Genomic DNA, 25,924 nt, shown 5'->3' on the forward strand with positions numbered 1-25,924 from the left:
ACCCAAGCCAGTGCTCTCTGGGCTCCTAGAACTCTCCGGTGCCAAATAGCGTGTTTTCCCTCGGCGCCCCCAGCCCATCCGCATCCCCACCTTGGCGGTGCTTCCCAGCTCAAGGGTGGCCCTCGGGGCCCGCGTTCCCGCGAGTCGCGCACTCCTGGCTGGGTTCCCAGCCCCCTGGGCCTCCCAGGGCAGTGCTTCCTGCGCACCCCCCCATCCCCTCAGCCCTCGAGGCTCGGCTGTGCCCCCCACGACCTGGGCGGTGCATCCCGGCCCAGCGCGCCGCGAAGCGCGCTGCGCATGGGCGCCTCCTCACCTGCGGGTCCGAACCGTGGGGCTGTATTTGCCTTTGTTTCTCTTCTTGAAGAGCGAGTTCATGGTGGCGCTCGGGGTGGGCGGGTGGGACGTCGGGTCGCGGCGCCGGTCAGGGCACTGGGCTGCGGAGGCCCCGGCGCGCACCAAAGGGCGAGCAGCGAGCACAGGTGAGCGAGCGGCGGCGCTGGAGCCCCGAGTGCTGCGCGGCGCCGGCGCGCGGTCACTACTCGCGGGGGGCGGGGCTCTCGCAGGCCACTGGCTCTCCCAGCCGCTCCCGAGAAGGTGGTGCTTACCTTCCCGGAGGAGGGGCACCAGGCGGGCGGGGCTTCCAGGCTCGTGCGGCGCCGGGCCAGATCGAGTGGGGCGTCCGCTCTGGACTGGGGGTGGGGATACCGGGTCTTGTCAGGACACAGCCCACCGCCCAGCACGGACATTCGAGATGCTGGGCAGGCGGGCGGGGGCTCACTGGCCACTTTCCCGAGCGTGCTCAGTATCCCCCTCACCCCCGCGCTCCGGGCCTGGCTCCCCCCTGACTGAGGGCCCCATCTGGCTCTCTGCTGCCCCTCTTGGGCATCAGCTCTCCCTTCTCGTTGGCTGAACCCAGGTGGGTGCCCACCTCCCAGGTGTGGCAGACACTGGATGGGTCTCTATGCCTCGGATAGCTAGCGAATTACATTCAGGTGGTAGCAGTGTCGATGGCAATTGAGAGAAGGGAGCTCTGGAGTGCGCCCGCCTGAGTTCAAATCCTGCTGCTACAGTCAGCTGACTCCTTGGCAAGGCTTCTTGCCGTTCCCAATCTCAGTTTCTTTATTTGTCAAACAGTGATAACAACTGTCCTCCATCCCATAGGAGGTTCCTGTAGTTAATTCACACAAAGCACTTAGCACAGCGCCCGAAGTGCCAAGTTAGACTGTGCCAGCACGAGTCCAGGTTAGACCGTGGCCCTGTTGCGCCGTGTGCCAGTAGAGAAGGCTGCAGAGTGGGGCCCTGGCAGCAGGGAGGGTTCAGCACCACTCTGGAGGGCGCTGGGGGTTCTGAGCTCAGCTGGGAAGGAGGAACACACATTCCCCCGGGAGATGCCAGAAGGCATTGGAGATAAGCTATGGCCAAAGGGCTCAAATGGGGAGCAACGAGGTCTGAGAGGCAGAGAAAAAGGGGCCCCCACTGGGTATCCAGAGTCCTCAGGGCAGTCCCTTCCCCAGCTGTTTTTTATTTTAAAAATAAGGAGGTGGGGCTTCCCTGGTGGCGCAGTGTTTGAGAGTCCGCCTGCTGATGCAGGCGACACGGATTCGTGTCCCAGTCCGGGAAGATCCCACATGCAGCGGAGCGGCTGGGCCCATGAGCCATGGCCGCTGAGCCTGCGCGTCCGGAGCCTGTGCTCCGCAACGGGAGAGGCCACAACAGTGAGAGGCCCGTGTACCGCCAAAAAAAAAAATAAATAAAAAATAAAAATAAAATAAAAATAAGGAGGTTGGTGGGGAAGTTGATGCCTACAGGCTTTTCCTGTCCCAGACCCCAGAGCATCTGAGAATAATGTCCTTTAGGCCACTGGTGTCCCTGCCACCAAAGGACTTCAGTTTTGAAGCGTTACAGAGACTTTAGGAAAACCTTATTCCTAAGGGGGCATCTGCAGATGGGCTTAAGCGGGTCTGTGGATCCTCCTACAGTTGCTTTCAAAATGTGTGTGTCCAAATGTGCATTTTTGGGGGGAGGGTCTATCTCTTTCAACGGGTTCATTCATTGACTCATTCAACAGACATGAACACTCTCCCAGCCTTGGCTGCCTGGTTCTTCTGCGTTGATGAGGAAAGGGAAAAACCAAAAAAACAGCAAAGAGCCTTTCTCTTAAGGGAGGGGGAACGACACATATTAATAATAATAGTAATAATAATAATAAATTGATGACCTCAAATTGTTAACCTTTCAAAAGGAGGGGGAACGACACATATTAATAATGATAGTAATAATAATAATAAATTGATGACCTCAAATTGTTAACTTTTCAAAGGGGTCTGGGGACCTAAAAAGGATAAAGGACCCTGGGGGGTGCCGCAGCTCAGGATCTCCAGGGGAGTTTGTAAAATGCAGATTCCAGGGCCTTGACACACCCCCAGCTCCTGACTGGGGAGCACAGGAAGGGTCCCAGGAATCTGAACTTTTAGCAAGTGCCCCTGGTGGTCCCTGGCCTCTTATGAGAAGTCAGGAGTGAGGGATCCTGCCTGCAGCTCCCCACCTGCTCAGGTGGAGAAACCTGAACAGACCTTCCAGTCAAACCTAACCTTTCTTTCCCCTCTGAACTTGGCTCTGCCTGGCTCCTCTCTCAGACGCCCGTCCTAGGTAGGGAGTTCCTCACAAGGCAGCCGAGGGCTTGAGCAATTCCCTCCATCCTGAAGGGACTTCCCTTCCCAAGTCTGAGGTTAGGACAGGGCTTGGCCGGCACCTAGAGACTGCAAGTCCAGCCAGCCGACATTGGGAGCAGGTGTCAGGGAGGAGCCAAGGCTTCAGCACACAGGCTGGGCAGGCGCAGGGACCCGGGGTCTACAGAAGCCCAAACTGTGGACAAAGCTTGTTTACCCAGGACCCCTTCCTGCACCCCAGGTGAGCCAAAGGGCTCAGGAAGGAACACTGTCCATCACCCTGCTTTATGGCACAACCCTGCGTGGAAACCCTTTTCCTTCCTTCTCCTGACTACCTTTCCCTTGGAGGCTAAACCTACCTTAGGGAACGTTCATGGCAGTAGTGTTGCCAGGGAGGAGGCCCTGGAAACAACCTGCTGGCCACTGGGATCAGGGTCAGGTGGTTAAATAACCCAGGGCATATCTACACCGGGAAGACCATGCAGCTGGAAAAGAATGAGATGTCATATATGTAGTCAGGCACCAGCAGCAAAGTGTGAGGGAGAAGCAGGGAATGTATGTGCATATACACACAGAAAACTTCTGGAAGGTTCCACAACAAACTGCTAGCCATGAGTCCCCTCAGGAGAGAAATCTGAATTTTCATTATACGCTCTTTTATAGTGTTTGGATTTTATTTTATTTTTTAAAATTTCCTTTGGATATTATTTTTATATGTACTTAGATTGCTTTTCCAATGGCTTTTTTCAGCTACTCTTTAAAAACTCATTTCAAAATGACCCAAGCCTGGCATTCCCTCTTCCCAGAGCCTTCCCTGCCGCCCTCTCCCCTGCCCCCTCCCCACTTTGTGCCCCTCTGTCAGTGCCCACTCAGTACCACACTCTATGGTACTAACCTCCTTCCTTGTAGGACATTCTGACTGGACTGAAAGATACTGGTTGATAAGGATTTTGGAAGATATAACACTTGGGCAAAATAGAACCCATGCTGAGGAAAGAAGCCTCTCTACCTTCAAGTTGCTGATAGTCTAAGGTCAGAGACAAAGATATAACAACTACAAAGCCAGACTTCCCTGGTGGTCCAGTGGTTAAGAATCCGCCTTCCAATGCAGGGGACGTGGGTTCGATCCCTGGTCAGGGAACTAAGATCCCACATGCCGTGGAGCAACTAAGTCCACGCGCCACAACTAGAGAGCCTGTGCACCGCAACGAAGGACCCTGCAGGCCGCAGAGAAGATCCCACATGCCACAACTAAGACCCGATGCAGCCAAATTAATCAATTAATCAATTAATTAATTAAAAACAAATACAAAGCCAACTGGGATGAGTCTGGGGAGAAGAGCGTTATCAGAGCTCTGAAGATGGGGAGGAGGGGGAGCAGCCTGGGGAGTCCTGGGGTGGAGTCCTCGCTCAGTCCTTTTCAGTTATGTGAACAGCTTGTGGGCAGGTCATTTTGTCTCTCTGAGCCTCAGTTTTCCTCATCTGTGGAATGGGCACAACTATAGCATCCACCTCCTAGGGTGAGATCCCATGTGTTAAGCACTTGGTATGCCCCCTGGCACTGAGTGAGGGCTCCACAAATGGGAGGGGATTACCTCTGCAGCTGGAGGCTCGTGCTCATGGGGTTGAGGGTTACAAGCAATTACAGGAACTCCTCCAAAATGTGTCAGAACTCTGGACTTCTCCAAACTTTCATATCTTGCTTCTCCACACCTCCTAGAAAAGTGAAATTTGGCTTTTGAGAGGGAACCTAAGTAGAGACCTCCAGGTTAGCAGGCTTGTAGCTCAGCTGCTGAGTGACACCTGTGACACATGATTTAATGCCATTTCTCGTTTATTGAGGACCAACTCCGTGCCAGGCAACATGGCATGTGGCCAACATGCTTCAGCTGATTGACTCTCCCCAAGGACCCATACCGGTGAAGCCTTCCCAGTCCTCCCCCGCAGGAGGAAGCTCTCTTATCTCATGTTCCAGGGAAGAGTACTGAGAGGCCCCGTGCCCAGCTGGGCTGGTTCCTGGGTTAGCCTGCTCTGGCCCCGCGCCCTCAGACCCCCACCCGCCTCCACCCTCCTGGGCTCGGGCATAGGGGCCAGGCTTCCGCTGACTAGGCTGGGCCCAGCCCAGGTGCTTCAGGGAGAATTAGCAGATTGAGGGAGGAATTTGAGTTGTGCTGCACCATCCCTCCTCCCTCCAGTCTCTAAAATCTGGTTTCTGAGCTGGTGCTGCTGTGTATGTGTGTGTATGTGTGTGTGCACATGTGTACACGCGTGTGCACGCTGCTCTGTGGGCAGGCCGGACGGGATGGGAGCTGTGACCTGGCCCTGTGAGTTCTCCTCTGGGCAGATGGGATTTGTTTGCTTCCATGGAGCCCTCTTATGCCAAGTGACTCATCTGCTCTGCCTGTGCCGTGGGGTGGGGTCTCAGGGAGAGTGTTTGCTTTCCTGCGGTTTATGTGACGGTTAACCTCACGGAGATAGTACCCGTAGGGCCATCCTGTTCCCTGGCAACCAGGCCCCTGAACTCTGTCCCCTCCCTACAGCTGGGCCAGGCTGCCGGCTCCCAGGAGGACCACCACCTTCTGAAGGGTCACCCACACCCTCCTTATTTGCTGTCAATGTTTCCCCAGCAGCTGGAGAGGTGCTCACTCACTCCCTGGCTGGCTCGGGTGTTTCTGTGAACCAGTTTGAAACAAGAAGGGCAGCATTGCCCCAGTCCTGGAGAGAGGGGTGTGCAGGTTCCTTACCACAGAGCCTTTTCCTCCTAGGGCGGAGGCCCAGCCCATTCTTCTGCAGACAGTCATTCTCCCATCTCCAATGGTATGGCCTCACCCCAATCTGGGGAGCATTTAAAAATACAGATTCCAAGGTCCCTCTTCTGAGATTACAGATGGGTGGGTCTTGGTACAGCCCAGGAATCTGCATGTTAACAAACACATACTCCCTGGGATGCTGAAGCGTGTGGGTTCCTGGGCCACCCTGAGAAACACAGCTGTGAACAGAAAGAGATGCAGCCCATGCTCAGGCCCTGGTCTATACCTGCCTGGGAAGAACCCACAGGCTGTAGCTTGAGGCCAACCTCTGTTTGAATCTGGCTCTGCCATACAACCAGCTGTGTGACCTTGGGTATGTGGCTTAACCTCTCTGAACCGGGTTTCCCCATCTGTAAATGGGGATGAGCCAGCGCTTGGTGATGTGTGCAGAGCACCTGGCACGGAGGTCCCTCTCCTCCCTGCCCTCCAAGGGGACAGGAGGGGGCTGGCCCAGCTTCACCCTGAGTTTTGTAACATGTATTTACTTTTCTTGCAAAACAATGCAGGGGATGGAAAATCATGTTGGCCCTCCAGCCCACATGGGCTGACACACTCAGCCCTGGGCTGGGGGCCTAGTGAGCTCCCCACAGCCCCCCTGGGACCAGAGGGGAGGCTGGGCCCTGGCAGCAGGGACAGGAGAAGGTACATGGTGAGTCACCCACTCGGCCTGCCCCTGAGTCATCCCCCAAGAATGTGATTCAGGCCCCCACTGGCCCAGGGCCCCTGGAAGGCTGCCCCATCCTGGCCACCTATTTACTGCCTGCCAGGCAGCCCCACTCTGCTGCTCCCCAAGGGAGCCACTGCTCAGATGACCTTCCTGCTGGCCCTCTCTGGATGCAGGTGTGCACCTGTACACCTATGTCTGCTGTCAAATTATTCAAACAGCTCCTGACCAGCGGTTGAATAGGGGCTGGAGGTCCTGGCCACCCTGGCCCTTGCCCCAGGACCCAGCCACTGAGGGGTTAACCCTCTGCTCAGCAGGGGAACTCTTGGACCTGGCCTCACCCACAGGCTGGCATCCACTCTGGCCCAGCCAGACTGCCCCATCATCGCATCTTGTAGATCCAGGCTTCATCTTGAACTCTGGGTGGCTTTCCAGCACAACCTACCCCACATCTCTGGACATCTCATTTCAAGCCCATCCCTGGGCCTCTTAGATCAAGCTGTGAGGGCCACTCAGTGAGGAGGTCACGCTGTCAGGGCAGTGAGTGGAGCTGGGTGGGGCCATGGGGCCAGACAGGCTCTGCCAGGCCTGGGATCCTCGCAGGACAGGTTATCCAACCCAACCCCAAAACTCCCCTCCCCACGACCAAGCTTACTTCCTCCTGCCCTGCCTGCCAGGGCTCATGCTGCCCAGACCGGTGGGGCTACATTTCTGGGGCCAGTGTGTTACAGCCCCTGGGAATGGCCTAGGTCAGGAGGGCAGGACCCCATTCCCTCCTGTGCCTGGGGGCCTGAGTAATGGCCAGGCCAGGACACAGGGGAGAGAATATGGAATCAAATCAGGTTTTAGCTTGAAGCCAACCTGGATTTGAATCCTGGCTCTGCCATGCGCCCAGCTGTGTGATCTTAGGCAGGGGGCTTAACCTCACTGAACCTCAATTTCTCCATCTGTAAAATGGGGAAGAGCCAGGGAGCTAAGATGTCAAATCCCAGCTCCTTCATTTCCTAGCCATGTGACCCTGGGGAAATGTCTTCAACTCTCCGAACTTGGGTTTCTCCATCTGCAAAATGGGGACTCTCTGGCACCTGCTCCATAGAGTCTTAAAAGGATTCAGTGAAGTAAGACACATAACAATGACACACAATAACAACATCTGTTGAGTGTTTACTATATGCCAGGCCCTGTGCTAAGTGCTTGGCTCAGAGGGTCGGCACTGTGTTTTCTAGCTTCGTAGAGGTGTGATGGGCGTACAACAGAGTGTATATATTTAAAGTGTACCATCTAATGAGTTTTGACACAAGCACACAATGGTGAAACCATCGCCACAACAAAGATGACAAACTGGCCCTCTTCCTCGCCCCATTTTTCAGATGTGGAAACTGAAGCTCCAAGGCATTCAGTGCCTGCTCAGGAAGGTCAGGAGGGGCCTCAGGATTTAAACCCTGCGGTCTGAGCCAGCACCCTTGTCTCTACCTCCACCACCATTCAGCAGGTGCCAGGCACAGAGTAGGTGCCCAGTGTCATGTTGAATGAATGAATGAGTGAGTGAATGAGAGGGTCACTGCACCACAGTCCTGGGGAAGATCCCCAGAGGAGGACCAACCAAGGGCTAGTAGGTCCTGAGTCAGGACCATGGTGGAAGAGAAGGGAGTTATTCGTCCATTCGCCCAATATTTATTGAGCACCTACTATGTAACAAGTCCTGCTCTAGGCACTCAGGATACAAGTGGAATACAATGGACACATGTTCCTGCCTTCAGGGAGTTGGCGGCAGAGGACTGGGGTGGGGACGGTGTAAGTATGAGGTCCCTGGTGGATGATGGCACCTCTCCCATGTCCCCAAGGATGGAGCACCCCAGGCACAGTCACAGACTGGGGGTCCCGGGGATACTGTGAGGAAAGTGTCCAGACCCCAGGCTGAGGCTGGTTGGAGCCTCTCACTGGAGGCAGGCAGGGACCCCAGGTTCCCTCCTCCTTCTCCTCCCTCCTGAGCATCACTGATGTTTCCATGGGAATCAGGTTTCTTTGTCCCGAGGGGAGGATCTTGACCTCTTGCCCACAAAGTGCCTCCCACATGTTCACCCATCCATTGATGGAGCACCTACTGTATACCCCGTCCTGGGGACACAGTAGCTAACAAGATACAGCCTGTATGCCCCGGTCTGGGACGAGAAAGGGATAGAAAAGCAAGCCGACAACTGCATTTAAATAAGTGAAATGACTTAAATGCCCATCCACAGGGCAGTGGCAGATGAACAATGAAAGCATCAGGCTCTGGAAAGGTGGATGGGGGTCAGGAAGGCGGGGGTCCGTAGGCCTTGCAGGAAGGGAAGTCTAGGCTGTAGCAAGTGAACCAGTAGGTGCTGTGTTTTTGCCATTTGTGATTTAAACTAGAGCTGCCCCTACGTCCGCGAGTTTGCCTGTCTACCCCAGTCTGGACCTGCCCGGGCCCTTTGTCCACTCTCTCTGCTGAGGTCAAACATTCCTGCTCTGGACCCAGGAGGCCCAGTCACCACAGGCTGCCCTCCCGGGCCATTCTCTGGTCACTGGCTCAGTCTTAATCCCTCACCCGGGCTCAGGCCTCGGAACCGATGAGTCAACACAAGCCGGCTCTGGACAAACACCCCCTCCTCCTGGCCCTGGGGTCCCTACTCCACACCCACCCAGTTCATCCTCTTCCCAAGAAAGGGTGCAACCTCTGCTGGTCCAGGGATGACTCAGAGCAGCCCTGGCCAAAGGAACTTCCTGCAATGCCGGAAATATTCTGTATTTTAAGGGAAGCACGAGCCACGTGTAGCTATTGAGCGCTTGGAATGTGGCTCGTGCAACTGGATGTTTAATTTTGTTGTTTATATTTTTTATTTACATGAACATATGACATGTTAAATAGCTGCCTTTGGGACTTCCCTGGCAGTCCAGTGGTTAGGAATCTGCACTTGCATTGCAGGGGGCGTGGGTTTGTTCCCTGGCTGGGGAGCTAAGATCCCGCATGCTGTGCAGTGTGGCCAAATAAATAAATAAATAGCTGCCTGTGACTGCTGACTGTCACATCGGGTGGCCCCAGGCAGAGGGGAGAAGTGGATGGCCCGGAACCCTGGCCTCTCCTCAAAGCAGGGGCAGCTTGGGGTAGGGGCTGGTTGGGCAGCTAGGGCCTCAGGGACTGAGCTGTGGGGGTCACTTGGGGTCTGTTGAAGGGGCCAAGTTTAGCTTTCAGAGCCTGAGGCTGTCTGCCCCTAGCCCCTTGGTCCGACCCAGCTTGGTGGGCAGAATCATGACCCGAGCTGACCTCTTGATGTTGGAGTGCCATCTCCAGCACCATGGGCCAGCCTCCTTCATCCCTCCCAGACCTCTGACTCAACGCAATCGCAGCCCTACCTCTTCCTCTGCCCGTCCCTGCTCCCCGGCGCTGATCTGACTTGGATGGGGGGCTGGCGTAACATCTAATCTGCTGAAAGGCAAGAGCGACACTCCTCCTTTCAACCTAGAGGAGTCAGAGGCCACAGCGGTCCTGGCCCAGGTCCCCGTGAACACAGAGCTTGGGTGCAGGGGCTTTGCTTTTGAAAGTGACCCTTGGGCACAGGAGCAGGGACATGGGGGAGAGCACCCCAGGAGAGGCAAATCAACCCAGGGTACAGTCGCAAGCTGGGCCCTGCAGTGGGCTAATGGTGGTCCCCCAAAGACAACAAGTCCAAGTCCTAACCCCCTGCAACATGGGAATGTGAACTTATTTGGAAAAAGGGTCTTTAAAGATGTAATGAAACTAAGGATCTCAAGATGAGATCATCCTGGATTTACCGTGGGCCCTGCATCCAACGACAGGAGTCCTTATAATAGAAAGGCAGAGGGAGACTGGAGACAGAGACACATCAGCAGAGAAGGCCATGGGATGCCCGACTTAGGCAGAGATTAGAGAGATGTGGCTTGAGGAAGGAAGAAGAGGCCACAAGCCAAGGAACACAGGCTCCAGAAGCAGGAAAAGGCAAGGAAACGGATTCTCCCCTCAGAGCCTCCAGAAGTACATCCCTGCCGACACCTTGATCGTAGCCCAGCGCGGCTGATTTCAGGTTCTGACCTCTAGAATTGTAAGATAATACATTTGTGTTGTTTTTTAAGCCACTAAAGAGTGTGCTGATCTGTTACAACAGCAGTGGGAAATTCATACATGGGGTCCCTTCTTCCCTTCCCCACAGGGGACTTTATCTGCCACCATCATGGTGACTCTGGGCCAAAGGAAGGTCATGGGTGGAGGTGGAAGAGTAGGGGGTCAGGGAGTGGGTGTCTCCTTCCCCTTCCATCTCAACGCCATGCTCTCAACAGAGTCTCATGGGAGATGGACCCTCTCTCCAAGCTGGCACTATTTACCACTATTTTGTTTCAGACTTTTCCAATGTGATTTTTTTTTTATTATTGTGATCAAATATACATAACATAAAATTTACCATTTTAACCATTTTTAAGTGCAAGTTCAGTGGCATTAAATACACTCACACTGCTGTGCAACCATCACCACTATCCATCTCCACAACTTCCTCATCTTGCAAAACTGAAACTCTGCACCCATTAAACATTAACTCCCCACTCCCCCTCTCCGTGCCCTGGCAACCACCCTTCTACTTTCTGTCTCTGTGAGCTTGACGACTCTAGGGATCACATATAAATGGGATCATATAATATTTGTCCTTTTGTGTCTGGCTTCTTTCACTGAGCATAATGTCTTCAGGGTTCATCCATGAACCTTTCCTTCCTTTTTTAAGGCTGAATAATTTCCGCATTATCCCCATGTTAAAGAAGGGGACACTGCAGCCACATACACTGCAGGGACACTGGAAGGTAACAGAGCCAGAACTCACACCCAGGCCAACCTGACTCCGGCACCCAGCGCTCACCACTCTGCCGCCCAACCCCCTTCCTAGCTCCCTGCTGACTCTCCTGGGGCATCCTACCTTCCTTTTACTTCCTCCCCTCCTCGCTGAGAGCTCCTGGGGCTCAGAGGCTTTACTTGCCTTTGGACCCCAACTCCACATGCAGCGCCTGCTGGAATCCCAAAGCCTGTGTGGAAGTGACTGGACTTGGGGGTGGGCTGGGGGTTGAGGTGGGTGGGGCCTGGCTCTATGGCCCTCTGGGTGAGGCTCCCCTGGACTCAGCCTCCGCTCAGTTAAAGTGGCCCAATGACCAGGACAACCACACAGAGTTGTGCAGGCTACAACCTGCACACCTGTACATGGCCACCCTGCCAATGACCCTGATGGCCCTGGAAGGTCCCCAATCTAGGAGGTCTCTGAGCTCTGCTCTTGGGAGGAGGAAGAAGGAACAGGATTAGGAGCAGCCCAGGACAAATGAGATGTGAGGCAGAAAGCAGACTGAGGGTTGCTGGAGCTGGGGGGAGGGAGGAAGGAGGAGTGACTGCTTGATGGGTATTGGTTTTCTTTTGGGGTGATGAAAATGTTCTGGAACTAGACAGCAGTGATGGATGCAAAGCCTTGTGAATGTACTAAAAGCCACTGAATTGTACACTTGAAAATGGTTAAAATTTGTAATTTTTATGTTATGTATGTTTTATCATAATAAAAAAAATGTCCCACTCTCTCCAGCTTCAGCACCCTCCCAGGGCCTTTATGTATTCTAGGGCCCAGATCAAGGGCTGCTTGTGTCCCCACAAGGGTCTGGACTCTGGACCCTCTCACTCCCCACCAGCTCCCCCGCCCCCTCCCCGCAGTGTCACATTAAGCTTTCCGAGGACATTTCCCTGCAGGATGCCTTCTGGGGGCATCTGTGTTTGGATTGGGCCCAGCGTTTTACTCAAATAAATGCATTACTGATGGCTGAATTTCCTGTGGCAGTGGCCCAACTGTGGGAAGATATTCAAACATGCGAGGTGGTTTCTGGAGTCTTCAAAACCCACCATACCAAAAGGCAGCTGTGGCTCGGTCATTCTCACAGGGCAAGAAGGAAGCGGCAGATAGAGGCTGAACGTCCCGCCCCTGAGACTGACTTCATGCCTCCAAGTGTTCCCATCGAATCAGCCCATTCTTTTGGTACCTCCTCAGTCCCGAACCAGGATGCCTGGATATCTTTGCAGCTCAGGCTGGGAAATCACATCTTCTGGGTACTTCCGCTGCAGCCCTGGGGCAAGAAGTCCTGGGTTTGAGTTCCTTACTAGCTGTGTGACCTAGGGCAAGTTACTCAACCTCCCTGTGCCTTAGTTTCCTTGTCTTTATAACAAGGATCAACAGAGTTTTGGCCTTAAAAGGTTTTTTGCTTTGTTTGTTTTCATTTAGGTATCGTTATATAACATAAAATTAACCATTTTAATGCATACAAGTCAGTGGCAATTTAGTGCATTCGCCGTGTTGTGCAACCACCACCTCTGTGGAGCGCAAAAACATTTTCATCCCTATGGGGGTTATTTTTGAGGATTAAATGTGTGAATGTTTGTAAAGCCTTCGAACTGTGCCTGATACAGCACGTGCCAAGTAAGTGCTCAATAAACTGTAGGAGTGATTGATAGGAATAGGAAGCACGTGGCAGGTGGTGCTATTACTAATTCGCTTCCCTTGGCTGGAGGAGGAGGGAGTGAGACTCTCATTCCCTTCTAGGCCCCATTTTCCACTTTGAGCTCTCTGTACCCACGCAGCGGTCGCACCCCTCCCACCCCCCCCACCCCCCCACCCCCCCACCCCCCGCAACCCAGTGGCCTCCTCACCGGTTGCGGGCAGGGGCGGCGCTGATGGTAGCCAGGAGACCTGGAGACTCCCCGCAGTCTCAGGGCCTCTCCTCTGCTCCTCGTGACTTTTCTTGCCCCCAACCCCTTTATCTCCCACGCCAGCTCCTACTCCCCCAAGCTGCCACCTTCTGTGGCCAAGAAGACACGAGTGGGGTGGCCAGGACGATTCAGCCTGGGTGGAAAAGTATAATAGGAGCGTGAGCACGCCCACAACTGGGAGGAGCTCTTGCGAGCGGACCTCCCCCACTTACGAGAGCGCACCGGCTCCCTCCCCAGGGCTGGCATTTACTCCAAGCATCCTGGGATCCCCAGGCGCTAGGAATGACCTCCAAGATCCCCCCACACTGCCAGGCCTGTCCGCTTAGAAGAACCACTTGGGGAGCTTGTTAAACAAGCACGTTCCCAGGCTCTTCGAGCAGTGCACGGGATTTCAACATGCACCCTGCTGAGGGAAGTCTTAGGAGTTGGAGAGTTTGGGATATATTGCTCCGCCCCACCTTTCCAGGTGTAAACATCCTAATTTGTGGTTACTTTGTGCCAACTCAATGCCTTTCGTGCTGTAACAACGGCCAACAGTGTGAATGCTCACTACGCGTCCTGCACTGCCGCCCAGGAGGAGCATGAGTTTCCCTGATGAACCCCGGGTCCAGCGATACACCCCGGACTCCCATCTTCCTCGACAATTCCCCTTGGTGGCGACCCCAGGAGCCATGGACTGTCGTTTGCTGCCACCTTGTGGCAGGGATGGGAACCGTGTGCTCCATTTCCATTCTTGATAACCTTAACCAAGAAAACGCAGAGTACTTACCCGTGTTCCATGTCCCCAGTAAGATCCTGCGGACGTGGGGCAGATGAATAAGACAGACACGGTCTCTTGCCCTTGCGGAGCTCACAGTCTCCTGGGTCAGACCTACAAATAAATAAAATGAATGAATAAATAAGGTGATTACAGAGTGTGACACACGCTAGGAAGGAAGCAAACGGGCTCTTTATCACAAGCTGCAACCATATATTTGCTAAACAGAGCGCTGTCTGTCTCCCTGTACACACTCTCCCTGCCCAGAACTGTGGGCCACGCAAGGGCAGGCAGCTTGTCTGACTCCCTCTTGCAAATGGGTGAAGTCACACAGTGCTGGCACATAGTAGGTGCTTAGTAAATGTCAAGTGAATGAATACACGGATGACAAGGCTGTCCAGAGCCAGCTTCTTGGCTCCTCCAGGACAAACAGATGGGGAGAAGGAAGGGAGGGCTGTGGAAGGAAGGCTGGGTCCCCGGGATCCTGGGAGGGCCGGGAGGGTTTACTTGTGAGCTAAAGTGAGAAGGATGGGAAATCGTCACCCTCCCGGGGAAGCCCCAGTCCACCCTGTTTTAAATTGTACCCTCACTCCGCTCGCTTCTTGAATCCCTTCCCTGGTTATTTTTTCACCTTGGTATTTCCCCCCATCTCACATAGTACTATACATTTGCCTTATTTATTTAATGTCTGTCTCCCCCACTGAAATGTAAACTCTACGAGGGCAAGGATTTTTTACCTGTTGTGTTCCCTGATGACTCTCCAGCGCCTAGAAAGGCCTGACACTTAGCAGGAGCTCTGTAAAAGCAAGCATGTGAATGAAAGATGCACGTTGGCGTCTTAGGGCAGGGCCAGAAGGGCTCTGGGGCGTAGCCAGTGGAGGGAGCAGATTCAGAGCCCAGGAGGAGGGGGTTGACCCGAGATAGGGAAGGGGCCAAACGTGAACTGTACTAGGGCCAGCGGGGCTGGGTGGGGCAAGGGTTCGCCTGGGAGCAGAGATAGACTGGGGTTGGAGCCTTGGGGCGGGGTCTTCCTGGGGCTGAGCCACCCCTGAGGCTGCGTGCTTTAGGGGCGGGACCCTATGGAAGCTTGGCCTGCATGAGGAGTGGCCAGTCTGGAGAAAGGGCCGGGGTGGGGGCGTGGTCAAAGAAGGATGCATAAAAATGAAGGGAGGGGCTAAGGCTGGGGTGGGGCCAGTCTGGGGCGGGGCCTGTCCAGGGGGTAAATCTGGGCGGGGCCGGGGCTGAGCGGAGAGGGAGGGCGGGGGCGGGGCCAGGCCAGGCCGGGACCTCCGCTGTCCTGGGTCCTGGAGCGCTCCCCCCTCCCGCAGGCCCCTCCCTGACCGGCCCGGACGCAGGGTGTGCTGGTCAGGACGCCCCACGCTCGGCGATCGCCGGCCCGGACTGCAGGGTCCAGCGATCGCGGTTGCGCCCCGCCCCAGGTGCTGCGCTCTGGGCCAGGCGGCCGCGGGGGATCCGGGCGGGCTCAGCTCCGTGCTGCCGCGGGGCTGCGTCTCGGAGACTCCGAGGGCTAGGGTGAGCGGGGCTTCGGGGGACCTGTGCGTGCATGCGTGTGGGCGCATGCATCAGTGTGTGTGCGTGTGTGTGAACCTCTATGCGCATCCTAGAGGGGATGCTGTGTGCGAGCATGGAGTTGAGTAGGTGCGTGCTCCAGGGAGCTGGGCGTGTGTGCAAAGTTGAGTGCGTATGCAAGGGCGGTCTCGTGTGGGAGGGGAGTCGTGCATGTGTGCGCGTGTGTGGCAGAGACAGTGCGTGTGAAATTTGGTGAAGACTGTGTGCGTATGTTAGGGTGTCTTGGAGGAAAATGGGAGGGCAGGTGCAATGATTCTTGGGGGGACTGCAGGGTCGGGACGCCCATGGTAAGCTGTGGGGTGCAGTGGGTGAATGAATTGTGGGAGTGTAAGAATTGCGAATGTGTGTGCTTCCAGGTGGGTGGCTTTATGGGGTTTTCCGGGGGCCCTCAGCATGAGGATGGAGGAACGTTTGGGGGTACTGATTGCTCCTGAGGAGTGAGTGTGGTCTGGGGCATTGAGTAATGGACAGGGCAAGTGTTTGGGGCATGGCCCAAAGTAATTTGGGAATCACATCGGCCCCTTTGCTTTGAGGGCAGGGGAGATGTGTGGATGGGGCCAGAGGGATGGGCCTGCCCCTTGCTGGGGGAGCAGTGGGCAGGGTTCCTGCTTCCCGTGGAGGGAGCTGCTCCCTCACCAGATACCCTCACCCAGGCTCTGTGCCCATTCCTGCCTGGCTGGCTTCCGCTGGTGGTCCTGCGAGAACATGGTGCAGAAGTACCAGTCTCCTGTCTGCGTCTACAAGTACCCATTTGAGTTGGTCATGGCGGTGAGTGACCTCTGACCCTGGGGCCCCTTGTGTAACAGTTGGAGGGAAACAAGAGGTCAGCTATGATGGGAGGGAGACGGAGACCCTTGGATCCCCAGATCAGAAGGAATTAATGAGCTACTCCACTAACCTTGTGGGTCCAGCTTCTAACCAGGCCATCCCACCTTTCCCCACAACTTCTAGAACCCTTGCCCGCTGACCCAAACACAAGGTCTTTCTTTCTTTTCCTTACTGAAGCTTATCTGTTTGCATCTTGATCTCCTTTGTCAGAAAACAAGGATAGCAAGGGCTAAGTTGTTTGCTGGCTGTCGTTTTGTGTACTGATAGTAATAATAATAATAATAATAATGGTACATATTCTAATGAGGATGATGACAGCAGCCATTCACTGAGGGTTTGCTAAGTTTACATACGTTGTTTTGTTTAATTCCCAGAAGCTCTTATTATTCTCATTTTACCTCCATTAAACCAAAGCTCAGACAGGTGAAGGAATGGCCTTAAGTTCTGTGGGCAGGAAGAGGTAGAGCCGGGCTTGGACCTGCACGGGGACAAGGGGGTAATTCCAGGGCCACAACACCCCCCATGTCCTCCCTCTGCTCACACACCCCCTCCCCTCCCCTTCAAGGAAGCTGAGACCAGGGGGAGAGTGGGCACGTGTGGGCAGGAAGGGTCTGAGAGCAGTTGTCTAACTATGCAACATAGAATTGTCTCCCAGGCCCTCCTGGATCAGTGGTCTGTGCACCGTGGGGCAGGTGCTGGGGACAGGCAGACGTGGGTTTCCTTCTTGGTGCCAATCACTCTGCCTCTCAGAGTTTTCCTCCCCAGTAAAACAGAGGCAGTGCTATGGGGTTGTGGTGAGGAGTGAATGAAATAGTGCCCGGTGCCTCTGGCTCAGTGCCTGGCACACAGTAGGTGCTCACTAAATGCAGCTGTCTCTGTTATTACACCATATGGTGTTTTAAGTGATTGTACTGAAAGTGTAAGAAACACCAGAATCCACCCACATTGTCCTCATCCCACCCTTGGTTGCTTAATCCCAGCCTTCTTTCCAAGGACTTTGATATCAGTTGACAGCTCTGTGTGTGTGTCCTCCCCTAACCTATTCTATGAATCTACCTACGTATGTCACATAAAAGATGAAAAAGCATCATTGCAGTAATCCATACATGTCGTGCTGTAATGTGTAGATGGGTCCAGGTCAGGAAAGAAGCAGGAGCAGGCCTGGGCTTGTACTGACAAGCTGGGTGACCTTGGGCAAGTTACTTAACCTCTCTGAGCCTGCACTTTCCGTCTCTAAAATGAGGATTACATGGTTTCCAAATCTGGGGGTCTGTTGTGGATTAATTGAGTCAACACATGTAAAGCTCCCAGTACAAGGTCTGGCACAGACCAAATGCTATTACTGTTATTGTTACTGTTATTGTGTTGTTGTCTGTGTGACTTTGCTTCATTTGTAATGGGGGTGGGACACCCCAGAGACTTAGGGATGTGCAGTCAGAGGTGCTGCGTCCCTGCCGTTGCCTGGCTGTGCTCTGGCTGTGTGTATTTAGAAAGTCACTGAATTTCTCTGAGCCCCCATTTCTTCCTTTGTGAAATAGGCCTGGTTATATGCACCTCATAAGGTTGTAACTAGGATTGAAGGTGATTGTAGCGCATGTGTGGTGGGGGGTGGGGGAGGGGAGGTGGCCAGCACAGGGCCTGGTCTATACTTAGTGGACAATAAATGGCAGCTAAATATAAATAATCATCCTCTGTCTAAGGCTCCAGACAGCTCACATATTCTGACCCTAGGACTCATTCATTCATTCATTCATTCACTCAATAGAAGAGAGACACTGTCCCCACTTTTCTGGGATAACCTATGGCCCAGAAAGCCATGAAGCCAAGAAGCTGAGACAAACGACTATAGAATGGAAAACTAGCAAATTTTTATTATTGCATGGGCTTAATAAATGTAAATTTAATGTAGTATGTTTAGGATTCTCAAAAAAATATTTACAATCATTGCATTTTAAAATAAAAAGGCCTGCTAAGACTTAAGACTTAGCACTTAAGATTGTATTAATAGGACTGTTGGAATATGTGAAGTGTATTTTGTCAGCTTTGAGTTCCATAATTGACTCAGTTTACTCCCCTAGCTGTTAACAATCTCTAGGGGTTGATGGATAAATGCTTGTGGGTACAACAGGAAACAAAAGTTTTCAGATATTTATTATCTGTATTGTACTAATTTGTCATTTGTATTTTTCAAATACTATGTCGCCTTATCTCCATACAGTCCTTGTTGGTGAAAGGGCCCCAAACTGCCCCAACATTGTCGACAAAGCCACTTTGCCGACTGTTTACAAAACATCATTGTCCCCAGAATAGCTGCATAACTCAACATAACTTGCTCGCTGTGCGGGCACAAAAGGGTTTTTCTGCACTTAATGTCGGTCTTTGTTTCTCAGCTAAACACTTGCCCTCAGTTTGGGTCAGATGCCAGGGAAGTTTCGGATGAACTCAGCTATTTTGACCACATCCGAGTGACCAGACAAGCTGGCTTTTGGTTTTTCTGTTTAACAAAACTGACTTGAGAATCAAAGCACCCCTTCACTTCTTCAGAAATCCACCAAACCACTGAAGTTCACAAACCACTGAAACTGGGTTTGTGGAATTGGTTATAAAATAGTACTAAGGCAACCTTTCTAGATCCAGCTTAAAATTAAAAAAAAATGATTTCTCTCTTTCATTTCAAAAATGTAACTAACCCACTGAGTGGGTATCTCTCTCCTTGGGCCAAATTCCTTGACGTGAATTCTGTTTCTGAAGGATGGAATTCTAGGGACCTTTGCTTTCTCCTTTCTTGATAGTATTCTGTATTATTGGGTTCAAAACAATGAGCTTGTATTATCTTGGTAAGCAGAGGAATACAATTAAGACAATGGAGGCAGCTGCCTATCAGGGTTGGAGAGAATCCCTTGTCCCTTTGAATGTGGGGTCCCCGAAGGTGGGGGGCCTTTGTGGAGATCCCAGTATGTAGAACACAAAGACCATGTTTTGGACTGTGGACTGTGGTTACTTGAGCCCTGAAGGCCACTCTCTGGTCAGCCTACAGCCTGTTGTGAATGATTTCCAGCTCATCTGGGCTCTTCTCCTGAACGGGTGGAGGTTACGAGCCGGATCCTCCAGGCTGGGTCCCTGCTCCAGTTTCTTACCTGTGAAATGGAGATAATAAAGGCCTCTGCTCCTCAGAGAGCTGAAGTGAGAATTAAGTGAAGGGACATGTGTACCCGGACAGAGCCTGGCATGTTGTTTAATGCTCATGAAATATCCCTAAAGTGTATTATTATCATTTATTGTTTTAACAGCTTTTATGAGCGATAACTCACCTACCATACAATTCACCCATTTAAAGCGTCCAAATCAAGCAGCCGCGTAGCACAGGGAGATCAGCTCGGTGCTTTGTGACCGCCTGGAGGGGTGGGATAGGGAGGGTGGGAGGGAGGGAGACGCGGGAGGGAGGGGATATGGGAACATATGTATATATGTGTAACTGATTCATTTTGTTGTAGGGCAGAAACTGACACACCATTGTGAAGCAATTATACTCCAATAGAGATGATTAAAAAAAAAAAGGGTCCAAATCAAGGGTCTTCAGTATATTTATAGAGTTGTGCAACCATCACCACTGTCAGTTTTAGAACATTTTCATCACCCCAGAAAGAAAGCCCATACCCTTTAATCATTATCTCCTAAACTTCCCCGTCGGGCCTGGCCCTTGACAACCACCAATCTACTCTCTGTCTATGGTTTTGCCTATTTTGGACATTTCATATAAATGAAATCATACACTATGTGGCCTTTTGTGACTGACTTCTCTCACTTAGCACAATATTTTCAAGGTTCATCCAGGTTGTAGAATCTATCAGTATTTCAACCCTTTTTGTGGCTGAGTAATATTCACGTTATGTGGATAGACCACATTTGTTTATCCATTCACAAGCCTATGGACATTTAGATTGTTTCAAATTTGGGGCTGTTATGAATAACGTTGCTGTGAACACGGATGCACAAGTTTTTGTGTGGGCCTATTCCTTCCAAAGAAACCCCTGCTGTGAATGGTGGTTGTTATTTAGAATATTTAGGCAGATTCTATTTTAAATTTTATTTAACAAACATGTACACAGCACCTACTAGTTTTGAGTCCATTCAAATATTAACTCATGTGCTTCTCAGAACTACCCCATGAGCTAGGTTCGTTGGGTAACCCCATTTTACAGTTGAGGAGACTGAGGCACAGAAAGGATGAATGGATTATCCAAGGCCGCACAGCGAACACATGGCAGGTGTGGACTTAACTGCAGGCAGTTTGGCTCCAGAGTTTACATCTCCAACCATGAGCTCTGCTGTTTCTCAGGGCTGAGGATCTGAAGTTATTGGGGTGGCCTCTGGGCCGAGTAAGCCGTCCCATGGGGCAGTTACCATCAGGTTTGTGTCTGGAATGTCCACACCCCATCAGAACCCTGCAAAGGAGAGCAGAGCCAAAACCTACAGTCCCTGGCTTCTTGGAGGGCAGCTGATCACAACAGTCCAGAAAGGTTTAACGAACACCCTGTGTGCCCACCCCCTCCGGCCAGCTCAGAGGCAAGTACTTTAACAGCAGCCTCAGCTGCAGCAGAAGAGGAAACTGAGGCTTAGAGCGGTTAAGGAGACTGTCCCTGTGTCAGCGTATTTGTTTGCTAAGGCCGCGTAACAAAGCATCACAACTGGGTGGCTTAGAACAACGGAAATGTATTGCCTCCCAGTCCTCGAGGCCAGAAGTCCAAGATCCAGGGGTTACCTGGGTCGTGTTCCCTCTGAAGGCACTTGGGAAGGATCTGCTCCAGGCTTCTCTCCTGGCTTCTGGAGCTCCTTGGCTTGTCGTGGCATAACTCCAACTTTCACATGGTATGTTCCCTGTGTGTGTGCACTTCTATGTTCAAATTTCTTCTTTTTTTTTGTTTTTGGCCATGCTGAGCAGCTAGTGGGAGCCTAGTTCCCCGACCAAGGACTGAACCTGGGCCCTGAGCAGTGAGAGTGCAAAGTCCTAACCTCTGGACCGCCAGGGAATTCCCTAAATTTCCCCTTTTTACAAGGACAGCAGTCATCTTGGATTTGTAAGAACATCCTAATGCCCTCATTTTAACTTGATTACCTGTATAAAGACCGTATTTCTAAATGAGGCCACATTCTGATGTACCCAGGGTTAGTTATCCAACATAGCTTTTCGGGGGGACACGATTCAGCCCATAACTCTCAGTCAATGGCATCATTACTAAATGGCAGAGATTCGAATTTAGGGAATCTGACCCCATAGCCTGAGCTCACAGCCAGACATCCTGGATTCTGTCTCTGATGTTCAGTGAACATCTATGTGCCAGTGGCTGACGTGGCTTCAGAAGTAACCCGGCTACCTCTTGTCGGTCCACTGCCCAGGGGTCCCTGTGGGGCTCAAAGCTCTGTGGTTTTGTGGTCATCTCAGATTCTGCAAACCTAAAGAAGGAAGACGGCGTGATAATTTCCTAAGCAATAGGCTGGCTGTTCATCTGGAGGAAAGGTTATAGAGGTGAGGGCTGTTGGTAGCAATTAAGTATTAAAATATTTAAAGACCTGGACTTTGTATTGATAAACAGCTTGTAATTTAGCAAATGGGTTATTAATAAGGAGCAGCCTCTGAAGGTAAATCCTTGCAGCCCAGACCAACGGCAGGCAGTTAAAGTTGGAATCCTTGTTATGGATGTAGTTTTAATAAAGCAGCTGGGGCCTTATTTAAATGAGTTTAAATTAGTTCCCTGGAGCCTGTCATCTGATCCCGTTGCTAACAGATTAAGGGAAGCAACATTTTCCACCCTGGATTTCTTACAGGGCCCTGACGGGCTCTGATCTGGGCTGGGAGAACGGAGGTGATCCACTGCCCAGCAAAGTAATCTGATTTCAGGGGGCCCTGAAATCAACTTTAGGCCCTCATTCATTAGTTTATGCATGCGTTAATTCTTGCACGTATGCATTCCACCAATACTTATTGAGTTTCCACTGTGTGCCAAGCACCGTGCCAGGTTGCAGGAGCTACAGACTAGGTGATTCTTAGCACTTCTTGAAATGCATCATTATTCTGTTAATTTGCTTGCCTACTTGTTTATATGGAATTTGCTTGTTTATTTGTTTATATGGGTCTTTTTCATTACATTAAGCTTCAGAAAGGGGGAGACCTGGTCTGTCTTGTTCTCGTTCTGTCTTGACCTGGTTCTCCTGACATGATGCCTTCCTGCCCTCATAGAGCTTGCTGTGTGTGTGTGTGTGTGTGTGTGTGTGTGTGTGTGTGTGTGTGTGTGAGAGAGAGAGAGAGAGAGAGAGAGAGAGAGAGAGAGAGAGTCCAGGCAATGTCATGTAGCAGGATTTGTAATTGGGGCAGAACTTGTTTCTTTGAAGAAATGAATGTGGCTTAGTTGGGCCCCTGTGATTTAGAAAGTGGCTGGTGGGGTCAGTTCATTTCTTCAAGGACTTTGGGCGCTTGGGAAGGTGTGGAAAGTGGATTGGAGGGGACATTTCCATCCCAGAGGTGGGGAGAGCTTGGGGAAGCAGAGTTGACCAAGGTTGGGTGCATTTCGGAGACACTTAGAAAACCTAAAATAGCATTTCGGGACTTCCCTGGTGGCGCAGTGGTTAAGAATCTGCCTGCCAATGCAGGGGACACGGGATCGCGCCCTGGCCTGGGGAGATCCCACATGCCTCGGAGCAACTAAGCCCGTGTACCACAACTACTGAGCCTGCGAGCCACAACTACTGAGCCCACGTGCCACAACTACTGAGCCCACGTGCCACACTACTGATGTCCACGCAGCTAGAGCACGTGCTCCTGCAACAAGAGAAGCCACCGCAATGAGAAGCCCGTGCACCGCAATGAAGAGTAGCCCCTGCTCACCACTTTCTCTACCCAATGCAGCCATAAATAAATAAATTTATAAAAAAATAAAAATAAAATAGCATTTCCCTCCCATCATGATCCTGACATAGCACTAAGTGTCAAGACACTCTGGGTTGGCCTCACTGCCGCCCTGCCTCTCCCTGAACCATCAGGGGTACCAGCTGATCCCGGAAGTCCGTGGGTGCAGAGCATGTTCACAGGAGAATTGTTCCCCACTCCGCTCCCCACGAGTGGGTAAGAAGCCACAGCAGGCTTTTGTGCAGTGCCCTGGCCCAGCGGAGGGGCTACACATTCCCGCAGGGCCAGAGAGGCCAGACGTTCCCCTGGCATGACCTCACGAGGAGGACACCAGGTCCCAGCCAGGCAAAGGGAGGCTGGCTTCCTTCCTCTTCCTTCCTTCCTTCCTTCCTTCCCTCCTTCAGCAAATATTGGCTGGGTGTCTATGGTGTCCCAGGTGTGCTACGAGGCCGCTGGGGAATCCAGTGGGGAAGGAAACAGACCTAGAGACAGAGGCATTGACTATAAACAAATAAACACAGACATGGTACCCTACTCCAAATCACAATCTGGTAGGGCTATAAACCATCCAGAAGATGGCTTACCCTCTTAAAAAACTGTGGTAAAATATACATAACACAAAATTAACCATTTTTAGGGGTACAGTTCAGTGGCATTAAGTGCATTCACATTGTTGTGCAACCATCACCGCCATCCATCACCACAACTTTTTCATCCTCCCGTACTGAAACTCTGTCCCCATTAAACAGTAACTCCCTGTTCTCTCCCTCCCCCAGTCCCTGGCAACCACCATTCTACTTTCTGTCTCGATGAATTTGACGACTCTGGGACCTCATATAAGTGGAATCATACAGTGTTTGTCCTTCTGTGTCTGGCTTCTTTCACTGAGTATTATGTTTTCGAGGTTCATCCACGTTGTAGCGTGTGTCAGTATGTCATTCCTTTTTATGGCTGCATAATATTCCGCTACATGGCTGGACCGTATTTTGTTTTTCCATTCATTTGTCAATGGATATTTGGGTGGTTTCCACTTTTTTGGCTACTGTGAATAATGCTGCTGTGAACATGGGTGTACAAATATCAATTCAAGAACCTGTTGGTTTACCCTTGTCCATTAAAAAAAAGAAATCTATGTGGTGACTGGCACTGTGCTAAATGCCTCACACACCTTATCTCCCTTTAATCTTTTCAACAACCCTTACAGAGTCGGTATCATTGTCATCATCATCATCCTTTTCTTTCTGAGGAAACTGAGTCTCAGAGAAGCTAAGTTGAGGTCACCCCACTGGCAGGTGGCAGAGGCAGTGTCTAAACCCCATGCGTTGCGTTGTCTCTGCCATTTCATCATATCCCAGCCTTGCCCCCTGGGTCCTTCTGACTCTTTTGTCTCCATCGTTTTGTCTCCTGAGCTGCCTTTGGCTAGAATAGCAGCAGGTTTCTCAGCTCCAGGGCCATCTGGGTACAGCTGTTTCTATAGATTGTATACAGCAGTCGTTTCAAAATGTTCCAGTGATGTTGACCTGGTTCACCCACGTCTGCTTGCCTTCATCAGCGGGGATGTCACTACTGCCATCGGGTGTCTGATGGCTCCTTCAGCAACTCTGAGCAACTCTGCCAAGAGCTGGGGGATCCACACAATGAAATATTATTCAGCCGTGAAAAGGAATAAAGCACCGACACGGGCTACAACACAGATGAACCTCAGAAACATAATGCTCAGTAAAAGAAGCCAGACACAAAAGGCCACGTATTGTATGATTCCATTTGCATGAAACGTCCAGAAAAGGCAAATCCATAGAGACAGAAAGTGGATTAGTGGATGCCTAGGGCTGGGGTGGGGGGAAAGGGCAGTGACTGTGATGGATGTGGGGTTTCTGTGGGGTGATGAGACGTTTTGGTATTAGAGAGTGGTGATGGTTGCAAAATTTTGTGAATGTTCTAAAATCCACTGAACTGTACATTTTTATTTTTATTTTTTTAATTAATTAATTAATTAATTTTGGCTGCGCCAGGTCTTAGTTGAGGCACGCAGGATCTTTGTTGCGGCATGCGGAATCTTTAGTTGTGGCATGCGGCCTCTTAGGTGCAGGTGCAGTGTGTGGGATCTAGTTCCCGGACCAGGATGGAACCTGGGCCCTCTGCATTGGGAGCGCAGAGTCTTACACACTGGACCACCAAGAAAGTCCCTGAACTGTACACTTTTTAAGAGTGCATTTTATGGTATGAGAATTATATCGCAATTTAAAAAAACAGTTGGGGGAGCTGAGAGGATTGATACGTCTCTTCTGGGGTCTCCCAGGCTTGCGAGGGAAGCTGGGGGTGGACAAGAAAGTCCCCTGAGGAGTGTGACAGGGAGGGTACACTTTGTGCAATGGTCACGGTTGTCAGTGCCAAATCCAGCCTGCAGCACGGAAAGAGAAGGTGAAGTGTTGGACTAGAATATGTTGGTGTGGTTTGGATATTCTTTTCCCACTTTTGGCGGAAGGTTTGGGGTAAGCAGCATTCCAGCTTCCTTTGAATTTGCATGAGGAAGAGCAGGAAGGAAGGAGAGAGGGGAGGGGAGGAGGGAGCAGCTGTCAAGTGATTAGCAGAAATAGCTTTTCTGTACTTTATAGAATCTCACTCTTTTTTAAAATTTAAATTTATTGAACAAATGCTTATGTAGAACGAACCATGTGCCAGGCACTGTTCTCAGCACTTAACCAAAACAGGTTCCTTTATTCCCCTGATGGCTCAGTAAGGGAGCTACTTTTCTTATTCTCCTTTTAACAAATGAAGGAAGGAGGGAACTGAGAGCTTGATGACTTGTTCAAGGCTACAGAGCTGGTAGTAAGCAGAGTAGAGATTCGAACCCAAGCCCCAGAGTCCACAACCTTCATGGCTAAGCTACACTGTCCTTCACTCCTTTATCATGTAATGTCTATTGAGTGTCGACTGCA

The 25,924-nt window shown here is 51.6% G+C and overlaps 2 protein-coding genes and 1 long non-coding RNA gene across 8 annotated transcripts in view; 1 reads left to right on the plus strand and 2 right to left on the minus strand.

The window, feature by feature from the left end:
- The window catches only part of PPL (periplakin), a 47,203-nt gene extending 42,898 nt beyond the window's left edge, over window positions 1–4,305 (minus strand). The window contains exon 1 of one of the 3 annotated variants that reach the window (XM_033428873.1): window positions 4,265–4,305. In XM_033428873.1, the coding sequence (XP_033284764.1) occupies window positions 4,265–4,290 (26 nt within the window). In that variant the 5' untranslated portion in view covers window positions 4,291–4,305. Of the gene's footprint in view, window positions 1–313; window positions 486–4,264 lie in introns of those variants that run through there. The other 2 variants (XM_033428872.2, XM_004270212.3) reach the window with 2 other exon arrangements.
- An 88-nt stretch (window positions 4,306–4,393) lies between these two features.
- Window positions 4,394–14,224, minus strand: LOC117201487 (uncharacterized). The gene is made up of 3 exons (XR_007472353.1): window positions 13,676–14,224; window positions 12,847–13,039; window positions 4,394–5,658 (listed from the first exon to the last, which is right to left on the minus strand). It is a non-coding gene; the product is annotated as an uncharacterized LOC117201487 (long non-coding RNA).
- A 682-nt stretch (window positions 14,225–14,906) lies between these two features.
- SEC14L5 (SEC14 like lipid binding 5) overlaps window positions 14,907–25,924 on the plus strand; it is a 42,814-nt gene continuing 31,796 nt past the window's right edge. For all 4 annotated transcript variants that reach the window (XR_007472345.1, XM_049699908.1, XM_049699907.1 and 1 more), the window contains exons 1-2: window positions 14,907–15,196; window positions 15,907–16,021. Coding sequence is in view for 2 of the 4 variants with exons in the window: in XM_049699907.1 (XP_049555864.1) it covers window positions 15,959–16,021 (63 nt within the window). In the remaining 2 variants the exon portion in view is untranslated. The remainder of the gene's footprint in view (window positions 15,197–15,906; window positions 16,022–25,924) is intronic.

Source organism: Orcinus orca, chromosome 16 (genome assembly GCF_937001465.1).
Source record: "Orcinus orca chromosome 16, mOrcOrc1.1, whole genome shotgun sequence".
Taxonomy (NCBI): Eukaryota; Metazoa; Chordata; class Mammalia; order Artiodactyla; family Delphinidae; genus Orcinus; species Orcinus orca.